The 19,998-nt window shown below is 39.3% G+C and overlaps 1 protein-coding gene across 2 annotated transcripts in view; it reads right to left on the bottom strand.

Annotated features, from left to right (window-relative positions):
• Positions 1–1,352: 1,352 nt before the first annotated feature.
• Positions 1,353–19,998, bottom strand: part of ALG9 (ALG9 alpha-1,2-mannosyltransferase) — an 84,229-nt gene continuing 65,583 nt past the window's right edge. Inside the window, exons 15-16 of one of the 2 annotated variants that reach the window (XM_069470904.1) lie at positions 5,246–5,364; positions 1,353–4,938 (exon numbers count right to left, since the gene is read on the bottom strand). In XM_069470904.1, the coding sequence (XP_069327005.1) occupies positions 4,901–4,938; positions 5,246–5,364 (157 nt within the window). In that variant the 3' untranslated portion in view covers positions 1,353–4,900. Of the gene's footprint in view, positions 5,365–19,998 lie in introns of both variants that reach the window. The other variant, XM_069470905.1, reaches the window with a different exon arrangement.

Below are 19,998 nucleotides of genomic sequence, written 5' to 3'. Positions count from 1 at the left end.
TCTCTCTTTTTAGAAGCTACAGGAGGAATCTGATTTTGTGCAGAAGCCTGTGTACTTCAGGAGAATTACTAAAATATACATTCACATCTTTCAAATTGCCCTTTGAGCACTGCAGGACTTATGACTTGCTGTATTTTCTGTGGTCTGAAAATCCATGCCAAATTGAGAGCAACAGCTGTATATATGTTAGTTCCAGGTTTCTTTTTACTTTTCTTTCTTCGTTGTCAATAAACATGTACAGTATCAAAATGTCCAGAGAACCACGTTGAGCACTGGAATACAAAGGAGTGTGACATGGTCTTTGCCTCTAGTAATGCCAACAATATTCTTGGGAGACAGGTTTACAAGGTTTATATGCTAAGGTTCTATGCCAATAGTTAAGAAACTATGTCCTGAAGAAGGTTCAGAAAAGGAAGTAATCACAGGAGTCTCCTCCTTAGAAGAGGAAGACAGCCCTAAAAATAAGAGAAACAAATACACAGAGAAAAGGACGACATTCTAGACAAGGGAAAAGAAATTAAGGCTGTGGACTTCCCCCTCCTGGAATTATGTTATTATAATAAAAGCAAAGTTCCCTAAAACAACTTGAGACAAATATTATTCAAACCAAGTTTCAAGGGAATTTTTGGTCCTACAGGAAGAAAAATGATAACCAATGGTACAAAATCAGATGGTTACTAGAAATTATTGGGTATAAAGTGCAAGGTATAGCAATGATGTTAGGAATTCATTTACAGAAAAAGTTTTACTCCAGCTGGGCAGAGTGGCACATGCGCCTATAGTCCCAGTTATTTGGGAGGCTGAGGCACGAAGATCACTTGAGCCCACGAGTTCCAGGCCAACCTGGGCAATATAATGAGCACCTATTCCTAAAAAATAAAATAAAATGAAAAAAATTAAAAAGTTTTGTTTCTTTTGACAACTCCAACAAGGGGGTAAATTGCCTAAATGTTAGATATAACTAGAGTGGGATTTCTATGAAAGTTAGGCTCTCACAGTCCAGAGATTCTCAATCCAAAAACTTAAGAGGGATCCAGGAACTTCATTTCTTTCAGGCACAATGTTCAAACGTTGAGTCATTCCTACTGTGCTTGGTTTTTCCATAGGTAAAATAAAAATAACCCTCCTTGGCTTTCCCAAAGTCTTCTCCCTCAAGTTTCTGGGATAAATATTCTGGGCTATTTGGCCTATGGAAGGCAGGTCTATACTCTGAGGGGTAGGGCTGGAGGGAAGACAGATGGAGTTGAGCTCCTTCAGTTTCCATTTCCAACAAAGATTTAAAAGCAAAAGAGAAAATGTCACATTAAGAAAAGGAAAATCAAACTGCCATGATTTATTTTTTTTTTCACAGAAAATACAATATGTTATGTAAACACTGACACATGAAATAAAGTACAAGGATCAGGAAGACAAGTGAATTGGAGAATACTCCTGCTTCAACACTGCACTGCTTCCTGATTTCATTTGCAGCATGAATCACATGGTTATGTAGATTGGAAAAATTAAAGGCAACATTCAGATTTACAGATACAGCAGAGAGCCTCTGAAATCCAACAATGTCATACAGAAGTCTGGTCTTTCTGTTGCAAAAAAATTAAAGCTGGGCACATGCCCATTTATCCATTTACACAAGGCATTTAATGTAGTAGCATAAGAATGGATTAACACATGAGCTTTAATATGCCTGTGGAGGCAAAGATTAAATTGTGCCTCTTTTCCCTCTTTAGAGAAAATAAAATTAACCAAATTAAAAGCAGAGCTGCCTGATACTGGCCAGAAGACTACATAATCACAGTGAATTCTTATTTTAATAAATCCCAGGAAATGCAAAACACAGTAAATGATTGCCACTGGTGCTTTGCCCAAATGGTCACCCCAGATCTCATGTCACAGAATTACACAGGGTTTTCCAGGTTCTTTTCCAGAACTCCAAACTAGGGAAAATGACCCAAATAAATGGTGGGGGTCAAGAACCATCACGGTTAAAACAAAGAGTCTGTTTCTAAACTTGAATTCTGTAATAAAGAGTATGGGCTGCAATTTTTTGTGATTATCCCAAGAGATTAAAATGACCTGTTTTCTTTCTTATCAGATGACACCCACCAGGTAAGAGGTAAATTTTGATAATGGATGCCTGCCATACAGACTGGTTCAGTAATGGTACTCAGTGTCACAAGATTTGGGGTTCAGATAAAGCTGCTTTAGAGTTAGAGATCAGAGAACCCCGGATTTGCTAAGTATATGCACTCCCTCACTCAGCCCACAATCAAAAGCTATTAGGAGTAATCTGTAGTTCCTCATTCCTCAACACCCAGCAATCTATGGAGAAATAAGTACCCCAGATACTTGATCCTTACAGCAAGCACAGAAGTTAGCTCATGCCAAACATTGATTCCTTGGAGAAATGCTTCTCTGAACAGGTGTTTTGAACCTTTTTTCCCAGGCAAAGCTCCATCCCTGGCTAAGAGATGGAGATTTTTTAATGTGTTTATAAAATATCACATGAAAAACACCTTCACAAAAAAATCATTCATTTCTCAATTCCTTACCTACAACATGTGGCACAGTGTTCTGCAATTTTTTTTTTTTTTTTTTTTGTGCTCTCACTAAAGAGATACATAGAACAAAGAGAACCAAAATCAGCTTTCAAAAGGAATAAGAATTGATATTTCCAAGGAACCCCAGTATCAATCCTGGCCTTTTTTTGGCTATATTATAATTAAGTTCTTGCTCAGAAGATCTATTTTTTTTTAAACAAGCAAGATGATAAAACATCAACTTTGTACTGCTTTGACTAGAAAAAAGCCATGAGTAGCTCTCCATTACTGGACTCTTTTACTTACCCCTACAGACAGGCAGACCGGAGGCTCCAAAGAACTCAAAGAAATACAGATAAAATTCTTCCTAAAAATAGAGGGTTACAATACCAAACAGGCCTTTCAAGTACAAAAAGTAGAGGGCCTTAGCTATCGTGAAGGATAGCTACTACTGCAAGTGAGGCAAGATGTTTCACTTATAATTCTCCGTCCTATAGTCAGATCGTATGTGCCAATCTTGCTCTGTCACCCAGGCTGGAGTGCAGTAGCGCGATCATAGTTCACTGCAGCCTCAAACTCCTGGGCTCAAGCAATCCTCCTGCCTCTGCTCCCCTCCCCCCCCCCAAGTAGCTGGGACTATATAGGTACATGACATCATGCCTAACTAATTTTTCTTTTCTTCTTCTTCCTTTTTTTTTTTTAGAGATGGGGCCTTGCTATGTTGCCCAAGCTGGTCTTGAACTCCTGGCCTTAAGCAATCCTCCTGCCTCAGCCTCCCGAGCCACTGGGATTACAGGCATGAGCCACTGCACCCAGCTGCCAGACATCTTTAAAGCCAGTGGCACCCCAGTCTATCTTCACTCACTCTCCAGTTATCATTCTATGCTGTCTAGACCTTTACCTCTCCAAGCGTAACTTCATCTCAGATATTCCTTTAGAAGAGATCTCAAAGAGGAGCCTTTTGTATGGTAACTGGCCATTTCTTCTGTTATCACCTCTTTTCTTCTCCTCTCTTGGGATCAGTTTTCCTACTAAAGTCCTTCTGTTTGAAAAATAAAAGATGGAAAAACTCTCAAAAACAGAATCATTCTATTTGCAGATACTAGAAACAATTACTCTTCTGGAAATAAGGCACCTGTAATATCACCCCCCAGACTGACTTAAGAACAGTACTGATATTTGGATCCTGTGTGGCTGCAAAGGAACATGACTTCCAAATATAAGCACTATTTTCCTGCCACAGGCCAGGCTGCATCAGGCAGCACTTCTGTGCTGGTCTAACACACAGGCAGACTGGAGGCTCCAAAGAACTCAAAGAAATACAGATAAAATTCTTCCTTAAAATAGAGAGTTACAATACCAATCAGGTGTCTGGTCAAACTCATCCTCCTTTCAAGTAATGTTTTCATAGAAGAGCACTAGATGAGAAGTTAGACAACCCAGGTTCTAGTCTTAGCTCTGCCACTTACTGGCTGTGTGATCTTGGGCAAGTCACTTTACCTATCCCGGTAAATGTTTCCTTATCCATAAAATGGGGATAAAATCACCTGCCTTGTCTACCACACACTGTAACTGTGAGGATCAAATGAGATGCTATGACAGTGCCTTGTAAACTGAAATACTGCATATACAGGTAAAGTAATAGTATATACTTAGTACATTTTAATTAGGTCATTATCATTGCCTATTTGACTAGAAGTGTCCCATGCAGGATGTGCCTTATAGTAGACAGAACTAAAAAATAGGTGCTATCAATATACACTAGTCCTTTTTACTAGGGTTGTTTAAAAAAGGGAAATTTGTAATTTCCTCAGCAATGGCCTCAGAATATATTATTATACTTAAAAATGTGATGTCATCCCAATCTACCAATTGATAGAATTAATGTTCTCCAAGTATGCCCTATACAGTTATAGTTTGGTCTGTTGATACCTTTATACAGAGGAGTCTATAATTCAAGAAATAGCATGCAAAAACTTAAAAACACACAAACACACAACCACCATACGGTTACAGCTGGTTGTAAAGGACATAAAATGAAAATTAGAGGCATTATATATAATAAAAATAAGTCACAGTTCCTCAAATGGTCGCCTTTTTCCTGAGATAGCTCCAGGACAGGGTCCTAGTCCTGTGAAGTACTTTATAGAAGCTTAGACTTGCTGGAGGTGAAAAGGACATGTGGATTGGCAACTAGACTGTGTTCTTTTTCAGCACGAGGGTCTGAACAAGAAGGTCTGCTAGGAGCTGCCAAACAGCTTTGGTGGAGAAGCCCATATGGCCCTAAGAGAGCTTTGCTAATTCTCGGATGCCAGGCCAGAGTATGGAGCACAGCTTAATACAACCATCCAGTCCAAGGATTTTCAATTCTTCTTGTAAGTTGGTTCTGCTCTTCTCCGGTCTAGTAAATAATTGAACAGAAGAAAAACAATGAGATGTGAAGCAATATAGCTATCTGTGCTTTAGGACCTTTGTCTGTCTAGCTGCAAGAAGTTTACATGCAGAACAGAGACACAGACAAGAGGTGAATGTGACTTTGACTAGACTCTGAAATAGACTTTGACTAGCCCAAAGCACCCAGATTCCAGTATTCATGTCAGGAGACCTTTATTATAAATGTTACAGGCGATGACTTGGAGGGAGTCAGGTCAGCTGAATCACTAGTTAACCAGACGGTTGTCCTTTGGGGCCACAGATGTGTTGCTAACCTCCACTTTTCTTCCTTATTTGCTTTGCTTTCCGGGGCTTGAGGATGGTGTAGTTTGCATATACTGTATACTGATCTGACAGGAAGGGAACATAGAATGCTCGCAGCAGCTTTGAAGATCTGAAAAACATGGGGGAAAAAGAAAAGAAAGAATTTTACCATTTGGGAGAATTTACTAATGGTAGTGAAAGCGATGAAAGGAAACAAACTAAGTGCTGTGGTAAGGATAATATTTCATGTAAGTAGCACAGAAAAGCCTATAACTTAGGTATTACATCATGACAAAAGGTTTAATCAAGAACAAGTACCTTGTTACCTATGCCAAAGTTTATTACTGTCCCTAGTAAGCCACATTCTACCCTTCAGAACAGCTCGAGGTTTACATTTTGCATTAGAATGTGCCATACAAAAGTTCCAAGTCAATCAAAGGACTGCTATTACTGAAATGAATTCTTAACATCAAAATGGTTTCTGCATCCAAGAAACTGCAGAGATGCCAAATACTCAAATGACCCCGACTCCAGCTCTAAATTTTCCTAGAGAGAGGAAGAAAACTATGTCTTGGATACCTATGCATGGTGTTTCAGTAATGTCTAAGTCAAGGAAAGAGTCTACACACAAGTTCATGCTGTGACAACACGTCCCTGGCAAATTACAATATATCTGCTTAGGCTGGGCGTGGTAGCTCACACCTGTAATCCTAGCACTCTGGGAGGCCGAGGCGGGTGGATCATCTGAGCTCAGGAGTTCGAGACCAACCTGAGAAAGAGTGAGACCCCGTCTCTACTAAAAATAGAAAGAAATTATATGGACAGCTAAAAAATATGAATATAGAAAAATTAGCCGGGCACGGTGCTGCATGCCTGTAGTCCCAGCTACTCGGGAGGCTGAGGCAGGAGGATCGCTTGAGCCCAGGAGTTTGAGGTTTCTGTGAGCTAGGCTGACGCCACGGCACACTAACCCGGGCAACAAAGTGAGACTCTGTCTCAAAAAAAAAAAACCAATATATCTACTTATTACTGAAATTTTAGAACTGAAAACCTGAATTTCTTACAAGGTCCTGAAGAATGTGAAAAGTGCTTATACTTTTAAATATATTATTTAATCCATCTGATAATCATATGATGTAGGTGACGTTATTATCCCAATTTTATAGATGGGGAACTGAGACTTAAACTTGCACAGGGTCAAACAGTGAGTGATAGAGCCCTCACTCAAATCCAGGTTTCATTCCAGAGTCTCATTCTCAACCATTATGGTTTATCCTACGTCCCAGGAATAGGATTTATCATTTCCTAGAAAAAGTTGCTATGATAGTTTTAAATTCTAAATGAAGCATTACTTCCTGTGATTTCTGAGTCTGAAAATCAAAAGTTGGCCTAGTTACTGCCACCTAAATGAGGTAGCTGAGGGGTGTTCCACTGCCAGTCCTTTTCCAGATTCTAAACTTGTAAATGTCATGTCGACGTGGCATTTGTACTGGCAGCCTAGCCTTGGGTTTGGCAGACTCCTGCAATGCCTGCACACAATGATATCGTGCTTGGCATATACACCTCTTAGAGATTCTCCCCAACTGGGACCCTTTGCCCCACAGAGATGCACTCCACTTCCAAGGCTAACAGTTCAAGGGCTTTGACAGAGAAAGGAGGCTTAGAGGAGAAACACACGAGACAAAGTAGGGCTCCTACAAACAAAATGAACAGGAGGAGGAAGCACTCACTCCAGTCAAAAAGAAGTTAATTTACTATTCTTCTATGCTGCACAGATAAGGTGAAGGTCGAAACAGAAAGATGCAAGCTGGAGCAAATTCCTGCAAGCTTAAGTTTAGTAAAACTAATTAAGTGTCATTTACTTGACTCACAATAAAAGCTTCATTCATTAACATAGTCATTATATATTTCTGCTCAACTCAGTTCTTGGTGTAACAGCAGGGTTTGTTGGACCCAATTTTAGTTTATGACTTTCTTTTTGAAACAATTACTTACTATTTGGGAGGACTGCTAGTCCATATGGGCCCACAGTACCTTTTTATAAATCTAAGGTACATTATAGGATCTTAGCAGTCTTCTTTTTTTCCATACCTTGAATTATTTACAACTATGCTTTATAAAAAAATTAAATTACTAAAAAAAGAATGATGAAATCACTGAAAATGATAATGCAATAAAGAAAGAAACCATCACTTTGCATTATCCCTCAATTTTCTTATTGCACTGCCCAAAATACTGCATCACCCAAAATATTGCATCATCTTTCAATAAAGTATAAATGATTAGCGACACTATATTTGTAATGTGCTTTTAGCTTTCACTGAATACAGTTGAGAATCCAAAAATGTAAAATTTCTCCTCCATAATGGTAATAAAAAGTAAATTGACAGAGGAAGACATTTCACAGTTCTTAGACAAATCAGAAGATAAGTGCAAAGAGACAAATAGCAGCACTCTAGACTCTAATGATAATGGTGAAATTGATTGTACAAGCAAAATTCAGACTATGAATCTTCAGATGGCAATATACTAAATGAATTTCCTCAAACTTAAGAATTGATGAGTGAACTATATATTTCTAAGGATAAAAAGGAAATAAAGTATTCTTGTCTAGTTAGTTATTCAACAGGACGACTTCATCATACAATATTTTACAACAAGAACCTGGACCATTCTGTTATACTAAAAAGACATGTAACCATATTCTTTCATCTCTTATGATATTTGTGTGTCAAACTGTATTTGATACAGTTCACAGGCTGGCAATGCTGAAGGCAAGTATGCAAAGATGACTGGAAGAATAACACTGACAAAGAAATAAAAAATTCATTGGATAATCATTCTAATTGGTCTAAAAATGGAAATATTTGAATCATGGAACAAAGGAGATAGCTGTCCTCTCTTCCACAAAACTATGAGCCATCAAAGATTTCAAAAAATTATTCAAGAATTACATTTTGATAATACAAGTGCAAGAAGAACCAGAAGTAATGACAAGCTACAATTTATTGGACTTATATCTGAAATCTGGAATCAGTATTTTCAAGATGATATTTTCCAGATTCATGCATGACAGCTAGTGAGTAGTTAGTTGCATTTCAGGTATACATGCACATTCAAAATCAGAAGATATGGAATAAAAATTTGAGATTGCTACATTTAAATTATGATGATGATGATGATGATGAAGTCTTTCCTATTGAATGACTATCTGGACAAGAATACTTTATTTCCTTTTTATCCTTAGAAATATATAGTTCACTCATCAATTCTTAAGTTTGAGCAGGCCGGGCGTGGTGACTCACGCCTGTAATCCTAGCTCTCTGGGAGGCCAAGGTGGGAGGATCGCTCGAGGTCAGGAGTTCAAGACCAGCCTGAGCAAGAGCGAGAACCCATCTCTACTAAAAATAGAAAGAAATTATCTGGACAGCTGGGCATGGTGGCACATGCCTGTAGTCCCAGCTCCTCGGGAGGCTGAGGCAGAAGGATTGCTTGAGCCCAGGAGTTTGAGGTTGCTGTGAGCTAGGCTGATGCCACAGCACTCTAGCCTGGGCAACAGAGCGAGACTCTGTCTCAAAAAAAAAAAAAATTAAGTTTGAGGAAATTGTTTTTCACTATTCTTTTCTCATTTTTGTAAGTAATTTATAAAATAACTCAAAAATATAAAAAACAAAAAGAGTCCATTGGACTGAGACAGTAAATGGTGACGACTATTTTCCTGGTATGTTGACGGACGGTGTTCAAAAGATCATTTGAACAGGGAGGAGGATTGCTTGAGCCCAAGGAGTTCGAGCCCAGGCTTGAGCACTCCAACCTGAGCAACAAAGCAAGATTCTGTCTCTCAAAAAAAAAAAAAATCATTTCAGAAACCTATCTTAGGCTGCACATGGTATATATCATCATCAAAAATACTGACTAGCTGGGTGCAGTGGCTCACACCTGTAATCCTAGCACTTTGGGAGGCCAAGGCAGGAGGACTGCTTGAGGCCAGGAGTTCGAGAACAGCCTGAACAAGAGTGAGACCCCCTCTCTACAAAAAATAGAAACATTAGCCAGGCATGGTGGTATGTGCCTGTAGTCCCACCTACTTAGGAGGCTAAGGTAGGAGAATTGCTTGAGCCCAGGAGTTTGAGGTGACAGTGAGCTATGATGAGGCCACTGCACTCCAGCCTGGGTGATGGAAAGAGACCCAGTCTCAAAAAAAAAAAAAAAAAACTGACTGGACTGAAATGGAAAAAGGACCACTATGCATTATTGTTGAGTACAAAAACAAGCAAAAACAAAGGTAAAGATGAAGGAGATTAGGACAAAATATTTGCAATATATGTAACAGAGGATTAGTACCCAGACTATATAAACTATTCCTGTAATCAGTAAGAAGATAATAAGAAAAAATGACAAAAAATATGAATAGAGAAGAGAAATGCAAATGGCCAATAAACATGAAATAATGTTCAATCTTACCCGTAATCAGGGAAATACAAAACTGGATACAATTTTCAACAATCAGGTTTGCAAAAGTTAAAAAGTTTGACAGTATGAAATGCTGATGAAAAATTAGGAAACATATTGCCAGTGAAAGCATAAACCTGCATAGCCACTTGGAAAGGCAATTTTAGCACTATCAATTAAAACAAAAATTATGCAGTCCCTATGATATAGCAGAGGATTTTTATTTTGTACTTTACACCATCTCACTTGTTTATTTTCTTGTTTTACAAACAACCTAGTTTGTTTTCCATTTACTATAATAGAAAATTTCAAATATACAAACGTAGGTGAAATGTATTACTTACAGTAATTTTTGAACACCAGTAGACAAATTTTTAAATAAAGGAAACCTCAAATTCTTCAAAAACAAAACCAGTCAAACAAAAAAAAAAAAACCCTAAGTGCCTACAATATGTAAGGATTTGTGCGTTGGCCCTGAAGTCACAAAGGTCTCTGTTCTCATAGGGCTAATAATCTAGTTGGGAAAAACAGAATATGAATGATATATAATCATAACTTACCATATATTAAATATTAAATGGCTGATACAGAAGTTCAAAGTGGTAATACACACATTCAGAAGAAAGGTCAAAGGCTAAGGGCTGAGTAGGTATAGAAGCAACATTTAATACATAGCACATCATTTTGTTTTATCCATTCAATATTCTAAGGTATTCTAAGCATGAAAAGCAACTTGTCTACCCATAACAAAATCTATAGGCATTTAAGGTAAAATTCTCTGTCTACTCAGCAGCAACTAGAAATGAAGTGAATAAATTCTGAGCTTTTTCATGGCTTACAAAGCCCTAGGAGACCTAGCTTACCTGTCCCTCACCTTGTGCCATTTTCCTCTTTGCCCTCCACATTTCTGCCACACCAGCCTCCTTTCAGCTCCTCAAAAATACAAACTCCTCCTACCCTAGGGCCTTTGCCTATGCTGTTTCTTCAACCTGGAACACTGTTAACCCTGTTTTTCTCATGACTGAGTCCATGTCATTTTTCATGTCTCAGTTTAAAAGTTATCTCTTTTGAGAGGTCTTTCAACAATCCTAGGTTTGAAACCTTAGGTTTTCACTTTTTTGACTTATTCTCTCTTGGCATACCTTGTTGTCTTTCTTCATTACGCTCTGTACAATTTGTAACTATTTATTTGTTGTTTACCTTGTTTATTGTCTGTCACCCTATCCCCATCCCCAGAGTTCAGGGACCAAGTCTACTTTATTTACCAGTATGTGCCTGGCATATAGTAAATGCTGAAAAACAACTGTTGGATGGATGGATTGTGATGAAGAGAGGGAGGGAGGGATATTATATAATACAAATGAAATAAGAGTTTAATTCAATTTAGTTCAATCACAAGTGACTGAGCACCATGACAAGCAATGGGTTAGATGCCAGGAACACAATGATGAACAAGAAAGGGTTCCTCCTACTCTTTTTTTTTGTTTTTTTTTTGAGACAGAGTCTCACTCTGTTGCCCAGGCTAGAGTGCTGTGGCGTCAGCCTAGCTCACAGTAACCTCAAACTCCCAGGCTCAAGCAATCCTTCTGTCTCAGCCTCCCAAGTAGCTGGGACTACAGGCATGCGCCACCATGCCCAGCTAATTTTTTTCTATGTATTTTTAGTTGTCCAGATAATTGCTTTCTATTTTTAGTAGAGATGGGGTCTCGCTCTTGCTCAGGCTGGTCTCAAACTCCTGACCTCGAGCAATTCTCCCACCTTGGCCTCCCAGAGTGCTAGGATCCTCCTACTCTTAATAAGGAATTCAAAGTCCAACTGAATTTATGGTTTGGAATAACCATCTTTGTTTTTTTGTTTTTTTTTTTGTTAGTCTGTGAATTATGTTTATTTTGATAAATAAAACTATCAAAAAGTTAAATGAGAAAACATAGGTAAAGAAAGAGGAATATAAGTTTCTTCATTGCCCCATAAGAAATAGTTGAGTTTCAAATAGCATCATTTAAAGTTTCTAAAATTTTGCTTCTACTTATATGGTGAACTACATTTATAGATTTGTGTATGTTGAACCATCCCTGCATCTCTAGGATGAAGCCCACTTGATCATAATGGATTGTCTTTTTCATGAGCTGCTGAATTCAGTTTGCTAGGACTTTATTGAGAATTTTTACATGTATATTCATAAAGGATATTGGTCTGTAGTTTTCTTTCTTTCTTTCTTTTTTTTTTTTTTTTGTTGAGACCTTGGAATAAACCATCTTTTTAAGGACAATTATGGGTCTGACTTAGCTACAGCAAGAGATCTCAGAAATATCTTGATTTTCCAGGCTCCCTCAGTGTATAATCACATGAAATTCAGCATAAAATTCAAATAATGTGTTCAGGAAACAAGGAGGCATTTCTGTTAAGCATGAACACAAAAGAACCTCCTTTTCTCCTACAGATTTTGGTTGTAATCCTTAATAACATTATCTATCTATGACATACAAAGCCACTAACTAATTCCTTCCAGAAGATGAAATGAGGAATGCTTTGGCGCATTCTTACCTCTGAACTGGGATGGAAAGATTCCGTGATTTTTTTTAACCAAAAGAAAAAGTTGGCTTGAATTCTTCATTTCTAACACTACAGTTGCTGTTCTAGATTAATTTCTTTACCATCAATAGCTTCAATATGTTAAGCATGACTAGGGCACTTTGAATTTGTTATATTGTATTGTTGCTGAAAAAAGTGCAGTTGAACATTGGAATAATGTGTGTGCACTCATCTATATACATGGAAACAAAGATCAGACTGAATCACAGAACAAAACTAATGCCTATCAAAACTCATATAACAATGTCTATAATATAGTGAAATGTCCAAGTATTGCTCTAGGGCAGCACAGGCAGCATAATTTAGGGAGACATAAAATGCCCCACCATGGAAACTGAAATACTTCCCCTCCCAGTGAGAAAGTCAAGCGATTCAAGGATGAAACAGACCTGGACAAAGCAATTGCCTGAACAGCATAATTAGCTGATGGCTCAGAATGTTTTCTAATTCAATTACCAGCCCTATTTATCAGGGCTGGGGAGAATTGCGCTGTGGAGATTTAAATCTGCTCTTGCTGACGTCAATGGACAACTGGCTGCCAGTCCCTGATGTCGCCAGTTCAGCAGGCACAAATGGAAATGCTGGGTCAATTTTTCATTTTAAAAGGAAAATATTCTAGTATTGAGGTTTTCTCTTTTATTTTTATCTATTTATCTATCTAATCCATCCATCCATGCATATAATCATCTACCCAAACATCCCCTATATAAACCTGTACTCTAAACTCACTATCAGTTGTCCTTCCAGTTGGGGCTTTTTAAAGCTGGTCCCCCCGCCACCCACCCTGACCCCACTCTTCCTCTTGCACTTAGTTCACATTTCAGTGACAGACTTTCTATAACCCTCAGTGCAGAACTGGCCTTTAGTAGCTATCTTCAATTCTGAAGAGAATCTCAGAATTCCTTCAAGATTTAACCTTAGTAATAATCAACCTATAGTTTCATATTAAGCAATTTAAGAACTGCTCAAAAAGCTGGTATGGAGCAAAAAATGTGACTGTTCAACACTGTGGTCCCCAACCCCTGGTCCACAGCCTGTTAGGGACCAGGCCGCAGAGCTCTGCTGCCCTACCATACCCCACCCCCGAGTCCATGGAAATATTGTCTTCCAAGAAACTTAGGAATTGGGGGGGAGCCCCACACAGCAGGAGGTGAGTGGTCGGTGAGCAAGCCAAGGTTCATCTGTATTTACGGCTGCTCTCCTCACCACGGCCGGCATCACTGCCTGAGCTTCGTGGCCACCCTCCACCCAACACCCATGGAAAATTTGTCTTCCATGAAACTAGTCCCTGGTGCCAAAAAGGTTGTGGACCACTACTTTAACAGTCTTTTAACAGGAAATGGGGGGAGAGACATTACTCTAATGGTCAGTAACTAATGCAGAGGGGACTTACAACCCTATTACACAAAAGAGAATGGACATAGGAGTTACATGCTGCATGTCATGCTCCACTAGAATGTCAGTCCCTTGAGGACAGAATTTTATCTAACTGTATTATCTCTGGATTTTAGGACAGTGCCACAGAAAGTGCTCAATAAATATTCTGTGAATGAATGAATGACTATTCCCTGACTCTTAAATCAGATCATCTAGTTTACCTCCATCCCTTCTTGCAATATTCACCTTCCATGAGGAAAAGGAAATATCAAAAATTATATGAAGTTCTTGTTTCAGTTCTCTTACCAAGCAACTCAGTCCTAAAGCCATTAGGTGGAGCAGAGCAAGTACGAGCCTGCAGTGGGGTGGTGGGTGGGGGAGAACAAAGGGAGCCGCGGAGGCCCATGGGATGGTAGAGTGCAAGTGAGACACAGAAGGCACCCATGTTAGCAAAGAAAATATACCATAAAAGGACACCTAGCCTCTCTGGGTGTCAGTTTACATAGAATTTGCTGGATCAGCATCATCCATGTGTCCAGTATGATACTTGATTTTAAGCAGGCATCTATAACAGATCTTTGCCATTCAACATTCAATGAATAATTTATGTTCTTCTTCTTCTTCTTTTTTTTAAGAGACAGGGTCTTACCCTGTTGCCCAGGCTGGAGTGCAGTGGCACGATCGTAGCTCACTGCAGCCTTCAACTCCTGGGCTCAAGCGATCCTCCTGCCGCAGGCTCTCAAGTAGCTGGGGCTACAGGTGTGCACGACCATGCCCGGCTAATTTTTTTCATTATTTCAGAGATGGGGTCTTGTATTCATGGTTTTGACTATTTGGAGCAACCTCCAAAAATCCGTAATGTGTAATGACTATGAAGTGTACTGAGGCACAGACTGGAATCGTGGCACTGTGAGACCAGTGTACAGAGTGAATCATTCCGCTGAGCTGTGGCCTGGTCAACATCTGGCGTAACATCATAACCTCTTGACCAGTCACCTTTAGCTGACATTCAGAATGAAGAAACTGCCAAAGAACTGCTGTTAGGCAACTGGACATTTTCTGGCCTCAGTCTTGTCAAGGTTGCTGGCAAAACGCTCCTTACTGGTCTCTTTCCCATCTGATAGCTGTTTAGGTATCTAGGTACTATCTGTTCTGGTCACTATTCCTGTGGAGAAGATGTCAAACTGCATTCATGCAGGTTTTTGTCCCTGCTCTTTGGACTCTCATTCAGGCTACTTCTATGTGATACATAGAACGAGGATTGGAGGTCACATAAGGTAGATGATTCTGGCTAACTTTATAGAGATGAAATAAACAAGGAATATACTTTAAAATAATTCAGTGATCTTTATTTTACCAAAAAAGGGCATCAGAAGCTTCTAAAGAAATCATATCATCTTTTTTTCTTTTTACCAGTTTTAAGAATGTGAAATACATCAAATAATCAATAAATATTTTCAAACACTCTATAATGTGCTATGAGTTGTAGAAAATCAACATGCAATGTGATTCTAACTCTCAAGGAACTTAGAACAAAGACCTTTGATGATGCCAGCTGCTTAGTCTAAACTAGCTATTAAATAAAAGTAGTGATGGTGTCAGAACAGTGTATATGCTCTTCAAACCTGAGGGTCTCTATGGCATGGACTTAGAGCACAGATGGTTTATAAATGGTCTCTTATGAGAATTTCACAATAATAGAAAGCAGACTTTCTGGGCTTCAAAAAATTAAAAAACTTTTATTCTTCTTAAAATGTCAGTGGATCTAAATGATTAAGCTGCTGAATAATATAATGAGCAAAATACCAATGTGTTTTGAAGCCAAATCGGGCCTGAGGTAGCTCTGAGAGATGAAGGGTCTCAGGAAAATATCTGGGGAGAAGAAAAGTAGGAAAAGCCCAAAAATGATGAAGAATGAAACAAGTGTAAGAGAGTAATAAACTGACAGAGAAGTACACAATTGTAGAAACTCTGATCTCTTCTTCCTTACTGTTTCTCAATATTATTGGCATCATTAAGGGAGCTACGGGCACCACCATGATTGACACATAGGGAAAAGACAAAAGCATTTCAATTACTGTTTATGAGGGAACTAATTCTACCCAAAGGATTGGAGCACTATCTGAAACATGTCAAACTGTTGGCGTGCAACCAAATTCTGCCATAGGGCAGAGTCTCCCTTTCCACCTGGGTAACAAGAAGCTGCAGATGGAAACAGCCTGCTGGACTATTGTGTGCACCATATGTCTCTTCTGTAAGAAATCTCCTTTAAAAAGAAAAATTACAAAAATTATCCAATTTGGATGGAGAATGGCATTAAAAGAGCTGTGGTGGTTTTAAAACCTGTCCATAAATTCTTTGACACTCTTCCTATCAACAGGGGAAGTCTAATTCCTTTCCCTATGAGCATGGGCTATTCAAGTGGCTTGCTTCCAATGAAGAGAATAAAGTGGAAGTGCTACTGAATGACTTCCAAGGCTAGGTAAAAAGAAAACTATACAGCTCTTGAGATGCTTACCCTTAGAAGTCAACCACCATGCTGTAAGAAAGGCCAGGCCACACAGAGAAGCCACATGTAGGTGTTCTGGCCAATAGCCTCAGCTGATATCTAGTCCACAGCCAGCATCAACTACCAGAAATATGAGTGAGAAAGGCTTTAAGGTGCCTCCAGATCCGGCCACCATCTAATGGCCAATACATAAGAAACCCTGAGCAAGAACTGGCTCGTTGAGCCCAGTTAACCCCCAGATCCATGAGAGAAAACATTAATAAATTGTCATTTTACACTACTAAGTACAAGTGACTGTTACACAGCAATAACTGGAAATAAAGCTTCCAACTAATTTGTTCTTTGCAGTGATTATTCCAATGATCTTATTATCTTCCGGAAATAAATAGCTCTGCTTATGCTGGAGCTAGGGGCAGGGGGAGACACTGGCTCCCACCAATCAGACTACTCTATCACATAGGGCAAAAATGAATACAGGTGCCATGAACTCTTTAAGCCTCATAGGTGCTGAGTTCACTTCTTCTGGGAGGCTAAAAGGAAAGCCATGGTCTTAGAAAAACTCTCCAGAGCAGCTAAAGTTCAGTGGCCACTGAGAATCCCATGCTAGCTTCTGAAAGGACACAGGCAGGACATGTTATCAGCACAATCCCCAACCTGCTGCTGCAGAGGTCCTTTGACTCGAAAAGGCCCCTCTCCTACCACACCAGCTGAAGGTTTTAACTTCTAACTCCTTACTTGCATCTACTCTTCATTTATAATTATAAATTTGCAGGGCTTTGAAATCCTGCCCTATCTAAGTACCCCCAGGTTGTCTAGACCCCTTAATTAGGAAAGCCTAAAATCCAGTTAGAGGAGGCTAACATGCTCCATAGAGAAGAAGAAAATCTCACAATCCAAAAACCAAAGGAGAAAGCAAAGCAAGAAAGCCAAAAGGGACCTATAATGCAGGAGGAAGCAGTGGGAAGAACGTGGCTATGCAAAGCAGTGGCAGGGCTGCCCTACTTGTCTCCAAAGCTACAAACAGGCCCTGTTGCTCAGAAGGCCAACTCCAACATCCTGGAGGGGCATTCCCCACCCAGACTCCCACAACCAAGCGTTCTCACCACACTTAGAAAGGAACCCACCATTGAGCTGGTAATTTACTGCAACACTGTCCCTTCACTCCTCTCTGGGGACTCTCAGAGTAGGCATTACATCCGCCCACTTGTTGAGCTATTTTATTCAAGTAGCAATTATATCATGCTTCAAAGAAAGAAAAAAATCCTCTCTTATTTTAGAACGCATGTAATATGAGACGGCCATAGAGCAACAATAATGTCTGGTCTAAAAAGTGATACTGTCAAACAGTTTAGACTTCCACATCTTGGGAGTCTGATAAACCTTTATAAAATTAGCCAGCCACAGATGTGGCAAACTCAGGGAGGGGAAGCTGCAGCTCTGATGCCAGCTTTGTGTGAGTAGAGACTATAGCACGGTTATCAAGATCTTATGCCTGTATCCTCTCTCAAACTAATAGGGCCAGAGGTCTCTGGGCCTCTGATAAGAAGTGAATGAGCATCTGGGCTACCATTCTCCCAAATGGGCTAACACCATTCAGCCCTATTTAGTAAGTACTTCTCTATTAGTCCAACGGTAAAGGCCTTGCTTATCTTGCAACAATTTCAACAGAAAACAGGCTTATTCACATATTTACAGATGTTCAGAATCCCTAAATTTGCCGCAATCATAAAATTGTCCTAATAATCTTTAGGTTGCTTCTCCTTGCAGTGGAATCCCCAATGTCACATAACTCGGAGTACGGTTTTTTTTTAAAAAATGTGCTAGTACTGTATTCAAACATCCTGATTGCTTCCCTTTCATCTGAGGCCCAGTGTAGGCTACAATAAAAAGGGATGTCAGCAAATTAAATTAAATAAATAAACTATGGACAAATCCACATGGTAAACATGGACTATGGGGCAAAGGAACTATATCTACATGCTTCACTCTCCCATCCTGCTTTTTGGAACAAGCCTCCTATTCTGGTCACATTAAAGCAGGATGACCATATATCTCGATTTGCCCAGGGAAGGATCCCTTTTACTTTCAAAAGAGCTCTGATGTGGATGATATATTATAGATTACCTTACATAAAAGCAAATTCAAACCAGCCAAAGAGGAAAATTAAATTTTTGATACTGATTCTTGGGCCCCTCATCTAACAGCCTTCCTCTTCTCCTCCACTTGTACTCATGATTGCTTCTTGAATTAAATAAGTGATTCTTCCCTCTTTATCACCAATATTTATTTAATCCTACTTTTCCTTTAAGCCTCAACTCAAGCACCACCTCCTGTAGGGAGGCCTTTCCAGTGTACTCTACCATCCATGGTTCTCTCCTTTTCTTAAAGTTCTAGCATACAACTTGGCACCTCTATGGTCTTAACACTATTTTTAACTTGTTTTCGTGTGTGCAGGTCTTCCTACAAAAGTTATATGTTATTCAAGAGCAAAGCCTGTGTCTAATTACTTCTTTTATACTTTTATGTGAGAAGGACATAATAGATGAAAATGCAAAGACTTCCTGATTTCCAAACCTACTTAACCAGCTGGCTTAAGGACTTAACAAGACTCCAGGTACCTCTCTGCTGCGCACTCCTCTTGCACCCCCTGTACTTTTCTTTTAAAGCACTTAACACATTTCATAATTACCTACTAATTTGTGTGGCTATTTGTTTAATTTAGCAGACTTCCCAATATACTGTAAGTCCAAGAAGACAGGGACCTGGTGTATACTATTGTTCATCACTACCTACTTAAAATCCACCACAGTGCCTGGCAGTGCTTAGTAAGTATTTGCTGATTTGCACAGATGGTGGATGGACAGACAATGGAAGAAAGAAGAAATGATTTCATAGAAATGAACTATAAGGAAAGCAGATTTATACTTGAGAAATTAGCCTGCTTACATTTCTAAACACATCATGTAGCTATGTGTCACAGACTTATTAAAACCTTCTCTCTTCCTCAGAAAGACCTAGAGAATGGTTAGACCTGCAGCCCCATCTGATCTAGGGTCTAAGACATGAGAGAGACCACTCCATCCAGATGAACCAGATGGTACCATTATTTCTCCTTGTTATATAAATTGCTAAAGCACAAAAACCATTGTTTCAAGAAGACAGGAAATTTAGCAGTCTCAGTAAATACACATGAAGGCATTTCAGGATCATGCTCATAAAAGCATCGCACGCATCAGCTCGGAGTGACAGCTCTGAGGCACACAACTCTGACAGTACAGTCTAACTTAATTGGCCCAAAGTCAGCAACATCAGATGTCATAGTGCTGACAGACATAAATTGCTGTGGCAAAGTGGGCTGTAGGATCCTGCTGTTTTTGCAGTTAGATCAGTACATACTGGTAGATGCTGAGAAACATAAATATAAAGAAAATCAGCATAATATTGGAACCTTAGGCTACCTGTGAATTAACTGAGAGCCTTGACATTTCCATAATGCTTTAGAATTTAAAAGTACTTCCACACATACTGGCTCTCATTTAATCCTTATAACAACCCCATGCAATAGAGAAAATAGTTAACTCTGCTTTACTGATGTAGAAATCCAGGAATCAGAAAGGTGCTATGAGCAAGTGGCTAGGATTTAAATGCACAGATCTTCAAACCCCACTTGCTCTTCACTATACTTTGCACAACCTCACGTGAACTCTACCTGTTCAGTTCTTAACCCAACTGGTTTCCTTCTTTCTCAGCATGTGGTCATGAAAATAACGCCCCGAGCACAACTTGTGGGAAATGAAATCCTCTGAAGGCATTCCCCAATTAACAGGAAGGCTG

Source organism: Eulemur rufifrons, chromosome 6 (assembly GCF_041146395.1).
Source record: "Eulemur rufifrons isolate Redbay chromosome 6, OSU_ERuf_1, whole genome shotgun sequence".
Taxonomy (NCBI): Eukaryota; Metazoa; Chordata; class Mammalia; order Primates; family Lemuridae; genus Eulemur; species Eulemur rufifrons.
The sequence above is the reverse complement of the archived record's forward strand: the minus strand, read 5'-3'. Positions and strand labels throughout refer to the sequence as shown.